General features: G+C 39.4%; 1 protein-coding gene and 1 long non-coding RNA gene across 5 annotated transcripts in view; one reads left to right on the plus strand and one right to left on the minus strand.

Moving 5' to 3' along the window:
• ATP7B (ATPase copper transporting beta) overlaps positions 1–6,093 on the minus strand; it is a 35,302-nt gene extending 29,209 nt beyond the window's left edge. For 2 of the 4 annotated variants that reach the window (XM_064440932.1, XM_064440934.1), the window contains exon 1: positions 1,267–1,743. In XM_064440932.1, coding sequence (XP_064297002.1) covers positions 1,267–1,515 — 249 coding nt within the window. In that variant the 5' untranslated portion in view covers positions 1,516–1,743. Of the gene's footprint in view, positions 1–858; positions 1,200–1,266; positions 1,744–5,984 lie in introns of those variants that run through there. The other 2 variants (XM_064440933.1, XM_064440935.1) reach the window with 2 other exon arrangements.
• Positions 6,094–8,084: 1,991 nt separating this feature from the next.
• LOC135311525 (uncharacterized) lies at positions 8,085–8,633 on the plus strand. Its single transcript, XR_010371156.1, has 2 exons — positions 8,085–8,292; positions 8,413–8,633. It is a non-coding gene; the product is annotated as an uncharacterized LOC135311525 (long non-coding RNA).
• Positions 8,634–8,824: the final 191 nt, after the last annotated feature.

The following is an 8,824-nucleotide window of genomic DNA, read 5'->3' on the forward strand; positions in this document are numbered from 1 at the left end:
GTATATCAAGATTCAATGAAAATACTGCTTTAAAGCAGCCTTTATGGTCCTTTTGTTTTCAAAATACTAAGTTGGTTGTCCTAATGCTTCTGCCAAGGGACTGCTATTCCCCATCTGGCAACAGGTTTCTCCAACAGTGCGGACTGGGGAAAGCTTTAGGCAGTTGCAGCTATTCGTACTGAAATGACTCCTACATACACCATAGTTAGCAAACTTTAGAGACCTTAAGAGGTACTTTTAAATGAAAGGGAGCTACATAAACCATGCTTGGTTTAGTGGGGAAGGGGAAAGCCTTGTTGTAAACGGATTGTTTATAATTTAGAATTAAAGCAGAACACTTTGTGCTATTCTTCACAGCTCCAGTACAAGCAACGCGTATATCCCAGTGAACTGAATACAGAAAAGAGATCCTTTGGTAGAACAAAGTCATTTATGTCATGACTGTTTTCTAGCAAACATTTATAATATAAGAAGTAACTTAGGCAGAAAAAGCCTTCAGGTATATTTGGTCTGTCCTGGGTGTTATTTCATTTCAGTCTGACGCTAATTATTTAAGCCATTCGAAGCATACGCAGTTTCAGAGGACACAAAATTTGTTCTGAAAGTTTCTTTTCCTTAAATATTCACAATAACCAAACTACACTACTGTAATTTACATACCTTTTAAATAGTAAAAACACTTTAAAATAATAAACCTCATCATGTTTTTATCAGCACTGATCTTTCTAAGCCTCTTCTCCACAATCTCCAAAAATACCATAATTATATACAACACTGAATAAAAAAAAAAGTTGCCACAGATGTCTTATCAAGAACCTTTGCTAGCATCCACTTAGTAGTAATAAATAAACTACTTACCTTTCAATGTTTCTGCAATTTCTATTATTCCAGAGAATAACCTGGTATGAGCTGTTGTCAAACTACTTAAGCAATTGCAGTTTAGAAGGAGAAATACTAATATGTTTCCTTACTAAGAATCACCACTCTATATTCTTAGAGGTGGAGCTGAAAAAATGCTCATTAGTTACTACAGCATAACTCATCATTAACATCTGCTTTCAAAGATTACTTTCAGAGGATTTCCAGAGGACTTTGCATTTGTGTCCTGCTTGTTGTGGGGCAGGCATACATGCTGGGGACTGAGGCAATTTAGATAAAGAAGGTTTAACCTCCTTTAATATACAACCCACATCCAAAATGGATTGTTTGAAATTCTCCAGTTCAGAAACACCTCTTCCCTCCCAACACACACACCAGCTCACTGACCTGTCTTTCAACTGTATTGACTTCTGGCATTCCCATGGAGTAACTCTGCAAAAGTTTCTCTTCTTTCTGCAAGTTACTGCTTGCCTTTACCGGAGATCCTGTGTTGGACTTTTTACCAATAATCAGTAGTTCAGGCACATCGTGAGTTGCCTGCTGCTTACGAATAGACACCAGGGTTATGTTTTTGTTGTTTAAAGTAGCTAAGCAGGACCGGTCCCTTTTCATTTTATCATCCATTTTTCTCTCCATTATCTTTCTGTGCTTTAAGTATTGCACTGCCAAAGGCAAGCTTTACAAGAGCAGTTATTTGGTGTCTTATCGGCCACACTTCTTTCAGCTATGTTTACAATGGCTTGAAGAGTTCTGCCCATCTAATCAACATGCTCATTAGGCATTCATCACGAAATCCCAGATGTAACCTGTGATCCTTGCGTACACTGCTCGCTGCACTCAGCTACCTGCTCTTCCTGCCGGTTTAAATGCCTCCCACCAATTGGCATCCCTTGTGCTTACCGAACTGCGTTCAGCACTGCTAATCTTTGCACACGGCGTTGCAGCAAGCTCAGCCAAGGCTGCCTTTCACAAGCTAGTCAAACATGACCTGTGTGCAGCAAGCCAGTGCATAATTAACTCAGCCAGCCAGGCATTAGCTCCTTGTGGCCATGTGCATAATCACAGCTCCTACACAGGGCAATGCTATTCCATTTCCTTCTATGAAATTACCAGGGTTTTCTTGGATAAGATGTGGTCCCTTCTAACATTGAAAACATGCCTATGATTATATCATTAGATAAGGTCCCTAGGCCAAAGGTTTTTCACTTATTTAGGGCACGAGAACATCAATTCTTTTTTTCAGGAAGGGAAAAATAGAAGAGTGAATACAATATTTATACTTCTTTAAATGTGCCTCTTTACCATTAGCAAGCTTTACTAAAAAAAAAAAAAAAAAATTAAAAAATTTAACAAGCAATTAGTGCCAAAAAGTAAAGAGAGAAAAAAATATATTCGCTTTGGCAAACTCAGTTCCCCTTAAATCCTCTGGGCAACTACAGGGACATCTAATTTAGACCTCCATACACACGATAGGTACCATCACTAGAGACACCTTGAGCCAAGCCTGGATATATTTCTCTGGGGTTGCCTGCAGCAAATTTGCAGCACTGTGCTAACTTGCTTAGTGGGATCTCAAGTTCCCTAAGCCTACAGTAGTGCAGTCTGCCTCTGAAGACATCCCTGAACAGGGACACCTAAAGAATGGCCATGCAGAGAATTTATATAACATAGTTGGTGTGTCACCAGTTCACACCCTCCCTGGCTATGCAGTGACCTCACTGCACAGGCAAGCCTTAAAATAATTGTTTTATGTTTAATCAGAATCTCTTGGACTTGGTGGAAAAAGTCACCAAATTTTTCCTATGCAGACGTTAGCACACAGGGCCAAAATCTTTGCATATCTATGTCACGTCACGAAAACCTGAGGGAAGAGATGACACTCCACCTGTCTGGCAGGACAAATTCAGATTCTTTTTACGCTGAGGTACATCCCTCACACCCCTGCCACAAAGACTCTGGTCCAGAAAGCCACCATGCAGGACATTGGCGATCTGGCTTGTCTTCCTGTCATAACTCCCCCCCAGAGATGAATCTTCTGCTCTGCTCACACCACGCAGCTCTTGACTTCAGAGTTAAGAACCATCTTTGGAAAAAGAAGGTCTTCTGCCAATGAAGTGAAACTCAAAATACTGTTGTGGCACTGTTTTGTATCATTGTCTTAATATACAAGATCAGTGATAATATTAAACTTTCAGTAAGGGTTGTTTTGAAAACATTTTGATAAATGACTCTTCTAAAAAGCATTACTACAAAGAGTAAAGCATCCATGTTTGTTCCATATTTATCAATGAAACCACTTTAAACACACCTGAATTCAGATGGAACACTTTTCTGAAAAAGAAAACTGTGATAAAGATGAAACCTTTTCATGAATTACTGATTTTAACTGGCTTTGAAACAAGCGATTGAAAATCACACAATTTGACTCATGTGAAAACATTTCATTCTGTCTTTAAATACTAATGCTACATCTACATACTGAAGATACACACTTATTTAAAATCTCTTTTTTGTCTTTCTAAAACAAAACAATTCTCTAATCCCAGATCAAAGATATTCAGAAATTCAGCTCTGCAACCTAACTCTGAGTAATGGAAATTTCAAATTCTATAATGTCTTAGAGAACAGAAATCCCAGTTTCTGGCCAGCTCTAAAGTATATACTTGGTCCACTCATCTCAGACAATATCCTCACTATTAAAAATAACCCAAACCCTACTCAGCATGTTTCTACAAGTGACTAATATTCATGAAGTTATCATATGATGAAACATACTGTAAAAACAAGTTGTTTTTTTTCCTCCTTCATTTCAGGTTCACCAGCAAAGCTCAACTTAGGCTGACAGAATAAAGAGATGTTTAGTAAGTATCCTCCCTCCAATTGCCCTCACTTATCCTTTTTTTCCCCAACTTCTGAGCAACTCTAAGGTAAAAATCTGTTTGTTTCTAAAAGCAGCAGAGACAAGTTCTTACTTAGTGCCCCATAGTCCTTTGCCTTTGGCAGTCCTGAATACTGATTTGGAAGTAAAGAAACATACGAGGTTGTGCTTTGAACACGTTCAGTTTACAAGATATTTACCCACATTAAAAATAATTATTTGGCTGGAAAAAAAAAGTTTGCTATAGTCCTTCAGATAAAAGGGGCATAAGATATATTTCAACCAGTCTAGCTGATTTAAAATACACAGTTTAGCTGCAGGCTCAAGCAGAACTATATGCCAATGGCAAATAAAACCTGTGCAGCTGACTGAGTTACGAGCAGCTCTTGAAGAAGAGGTACCATTCGCAAAGCAAAAAGATGCTGAGTATTTTCTAATACTAAATGATTTCCATTTACCTTAATATACCAGACTGAAAGCCCAGATGTCCTGCCCTATCCCAACCACTCTACAAGTCTCTCACAGTTCAGAAAGGGGTCCGATGTCGGCACCTCAAGGGTGGTAATGTCTGCATCCGGCAGCAAGGCAGCTGCTTGGAGTTAACCACTGCGATTGCCTGCTGCTGAACTCTGACAGCCTCCTACTTTTTTAGCATTTTAGTGAAGGCTGAAATAAGAAAAGCAATGCTGCCCAGCTCATCTGATAACAGGAGCCTGCCATGGTTCAAGGCTAGATTTTGCACAGCTTAAGAGTTTTGCTTGGAAGAGTCACTCAGGTTTGGTAGCATAAGGTTTAGATGGCAAACAGAAAATATGCCTGCTGTCCTTAGAGCTCTCTGCTAGTGTCAGGCAGAGATGTTTGCATTTTCATGTCAGAAAATGCAGAACATCCCAAGAAAATTAAATCCTTTTGACTTAAAGCCTCAAGAGCTGCTAAACAATGAGGTTTTCCCTTTACATTACCTGTTACTATCGGAGAATATGATAAACACACGAAAAGTATGTGTCTTAAGGTAAATGACGCTTCCAAGGTGCATTCATCCCAGCTTTATAGGATGATCTGGCCTGTGTCTAATCCCTCTGGCTCCTTGCCCAAAGAAAGCATCTTAAAATAGTCTTAACAATCCCTTTAAAGATGATAAGCTTGAGTTCAAGGAAAAAAATGAGAGCCTGGAGGTAAGGGGGTGGTATTGCCTTAAGCGGACAGACAAGAGGAACTGGTTCAGATACATGCACATCAGGTCAGTGCAAAGAGTCATGTATTAGTACTAATATATCACTCTAGAAATCCAATCTGCCTTTGAATGTTAATCGTCTTCCTACTGTCCTCCTCTGATATCACTTTAAACCACTGAAATACAGTCCATCCTGAGGCATACAAACAATTATATGAGGCTAAAACCCAAGCAATTTCACATTTTACAGTATTTTGAGTTTTTAATTTGTCTTCAGGATGCAGTCAGCTAAATTTTTTTAATTTCTTCTCCATCTTAACAGGGTTAGACTGACTTTGTTTTTCACACATATAATGCAACTGCAGGAACTGGAGCTTTAAAAAAAAAAAAGGGGGGGAAAAAGCAAAGTATTACAAAGCTCTTAGTAACATTGCAAACAACAGTGCTGGTAAGTCACAGTTATCAGCAAGTAGTTAAAAACATTGCTTGGGGTGGGAACCTGTGAAACACCCAGTCCTTGTGTGAAACAACTATTTCTCCTTTGTTAGTGTCCTCTTTAAGCCAAAAAAGTAGTTTTGGAGTTTCTTCAAGAAAACCCCTGCACTTTCTCAGCAGAAAATTTTGAGTCCTACTAAGCAACATAAGCCCCACATTTCCCCCATGAAGTCAATCAGTTGCAGCTGAAAGTTCACTGGAAGCATGGTCAGATTCATGGTACATAACTACGTCCTTGGCTTCTCCAAACTAACTGACATACTTATTACAGAAATCAAAAAAAAAAGCCATATATTTTAGCATTGAAAAGGCAACAAAACTCCCTCTTTACCTATATTTCCTCCTAGTTTTAGGCCATGAAATCAGAAAGATAAGTCTTTGGCTACAGTCCTAAGAAAACTGACAGCCATCAGATACGCAAACGTTTCTATAACATGAATGGTATACATATATCTGTCAACAGATGAAGCAGCGTGATCATAATTAATATTATTTCTTACACTCTAAGAAAAAAGGAAACCGTACATAACTCTGAAATACAAGGAAATGAATGCCTACCTGCCACGAATAAAATTGCTTAAGCGTTGATGGCCTCATTTCAAATCAAATCAGCGCAGACTTTGGCTTCAGTTTTTCAGGAAGCAGGCTCAATCTTCTCTAAATATTTAGAAAAGGTTTGTTTGCTCTGAACCAGCAAAACTCATCGGAGTATCTCTTTTGTATCAGGACTCCAAAACGCGTACTAATTTTTTTCATTCCATGGCTTCTAATATAATTGCAAATTCTGTGGACTTGGTACTTTGTCTGCTTCTAGCAGTGTTGATTTCATTATGATAATTTCTGTTATCTGTCTATTTATATTGCAGAAATTTGTTTTCAAGTGCCTGGAAACTACCAGGCTGATCATATTACCACAGGAAAAGGCACACCTTTTGGGTCAGGGCTTAAGTGCAAAGAACAATTGCAATCTGCATTAATTAATTCAAGTCCAGATTTCCAATAACATTCATCCACCGCACAGGTGAAAAAGGCTGACAGAACTCATTGGGCAGTGCCACAACAAAACCAGTATTTTCACTTCTGTGTTTCCAGCTTAATTTTCTGACATTGTCTGTGATTTGCTTTTGCTCAGAGCTGGGTTTGGCTTGTGAAGTTTATGCAAAAGGTTTTTTGAATTCCATACAGAGAAAAAGGACCTACATTTTATCCATCTTAAGTGCAATATTACAAATATAACTTGAGAATGAGTAATATTACAAAAGTAACTATTTTTAAAGGCTAATTTGAGAAGACAGAAAAAGCTATTACTTGTGAACTATATCAGTCATTACCAAAGATCACAGCTTTTGTCACCTACATTTGCTATCCACATTTAGAAATAAGACTCAAGTCTTAATTCCAGTTTCATTTCATAAATTTCTCAGTATTTGTTGTGGGGTTTTAAAAATATCTTTTACACTTGCTTTGAATAAATAAGTGGTAGAGTCTCTGAATCATGATTTAAGTAAATGTGAAGACTGATTTTTTTTTTCCCAAAGCAAGCAGCTGTTTACCCTGTAGCAGGCAAACTAGTAGCAGACCCTAAGATGCCCTGCCAAATCTGCAGTTAAATTTTCCCCTATACAGATCAGGAGTGTAAGTTTATGTCTTAAGTGACCCCCATACATAATAGATATCCTCTAAACTGTCCCCAGCTGTAGTGTCCATACCATTTAGATTAACTATTAGTTCCTTGCCAGAACTTGTTTCAAAGCATTCTTGCAGTCATGTTTGACAGCCAGAAACAGAGATTTCACTTTGATGAGACAGCTGACGCTACTTAAATAACATAAAGCACATCATATTTGTAAAGCATGCAGAAAAAAGAAAAATTACCAGAAAAGGAAGAAAAGAAATACAACTCTGATTTAAACCCGTATTTCTGGTTCTGTGGCCAGTGTTTAATCCCAAGTCAAACTGCTCAGCCTCTGCATAAAAGGTTATTTCATCCCATTTCATTTATTTCATGTCATGAAAAAAAGACTAAACAGCATCTTGTGTTTGCAATACAGATGCCACGTCTAAAATACAAACATAGGGCCTTTGTTAGGACAGGCTAGATATGTAAAAGCAAGCCCAAAATTTTAAGTTAAAACTGTTAAGTTTCTCTTAACAGTTGTTTCTGGATATCTTACCCTGGAAGAAACCACCTCTATACAGAAAGAGAGAAGTTTCCAGCAATTCCCAAATCCCTAAGAAAGCTTGAAAGCAGCACTCCTTATTGCAGAACCTGGGCTCCTCCAACACAGAGTACTGAGCAAAGTCCTATCTGCTTTCTTGGTGTTCCAGGCAGAATTCTGCCTGGGAAGAAGCGTTTTCACTTTCTGCATCATGCCCATTTGGTTCTTTTACTTCTTTTTTCCCTGCTCTCCCTGTGGACTGGTTGCAGTTACTGGGTAGAAGAAGGCACGAGGGTGTTAGGGCTCACTCTGTGATCTCACCCTTGCAGAGAGGGTAATCTCTTAAGTGACCCTGTGGCCACAGGGGCTCAGACACAGCCCGGCCAGGCTGGCACAAAGGCCCTTCTCATCTGTCCTCCGCTCCTTGCCCTTTTGGACTCTGCCACATGCTGCCAAAATGAGGCTACTGCCCTCCCATGAGCAAACAAACCAGGGCACTGCTCACATGCCACCAAACTCAGCATCACTGTACTCTCAGTGGGACTGAAGGGACAGAAGGGGCAGGGCAGGGCAGGGGCCTCCCTAGCTACAGCACTGCCGTTCTTCCCAATTTGGAGATGGATGAAGATCTGCCAGCTCTCTGGCTGACTCCCTCTGCCACAGCAGGCAAGAAGCAGGGAGGGAAACCTCTGATGAGGACGCTACAGGTACACGGGGTAGAGGCTTTGCTGTTCCCATTTGTCAGAGATCCAAACTGTAATGTATGTGAGCTGCTGTTTAGCTAATTCATTTTTCTATAAAAACCCTGTTAATTTTTTGCTCTTCAGGGCTAGAACCTATTATAGCACCACCCTGTGCAGGTCTAATGTCTCACATGAACCTACAGGCAACTCTCAGGCAAGAGCCATAAGCAGGGAGGTGCCAGTTTCTACCAGTGGACAAAACATACTTCCAAGTGACCGCGAAAATGCATGGAGCTTGCCTGGATACAGCCATACTGATTCACTGCAGAGGCTTATAGAAACTAAGCAGAGAAATAAAAAATAAAGATTAATACATATTTGCTGTTATTTTTTTCTGTTGGAATACCTGATAATAACACTGGCAGCCTACAACAAGTAGTGGGGAAGAATTTAGGTGGAAACATCAGAACTAAAGCAACAGACAGGGATGAAAGTATCAACACAGGAAACTCTGCTACTAATTTTACACAATTTCTTCCATACAAACAAACACTTT

This window comes from Phalacrocorax carbo, chromosome 1, assembly GCF_963921805.1.
Source record: "Phalacrocorax carbo chromosome 1, bPhaCar2.1, whole genome shotgun sequence".
Lineage (NCBI taxonomy): Eukaryota > Metazoa > Chordata > Aves > Suliformes > Phalacrocoracidae > Phalacrocorax > Phalacrocorax carbo.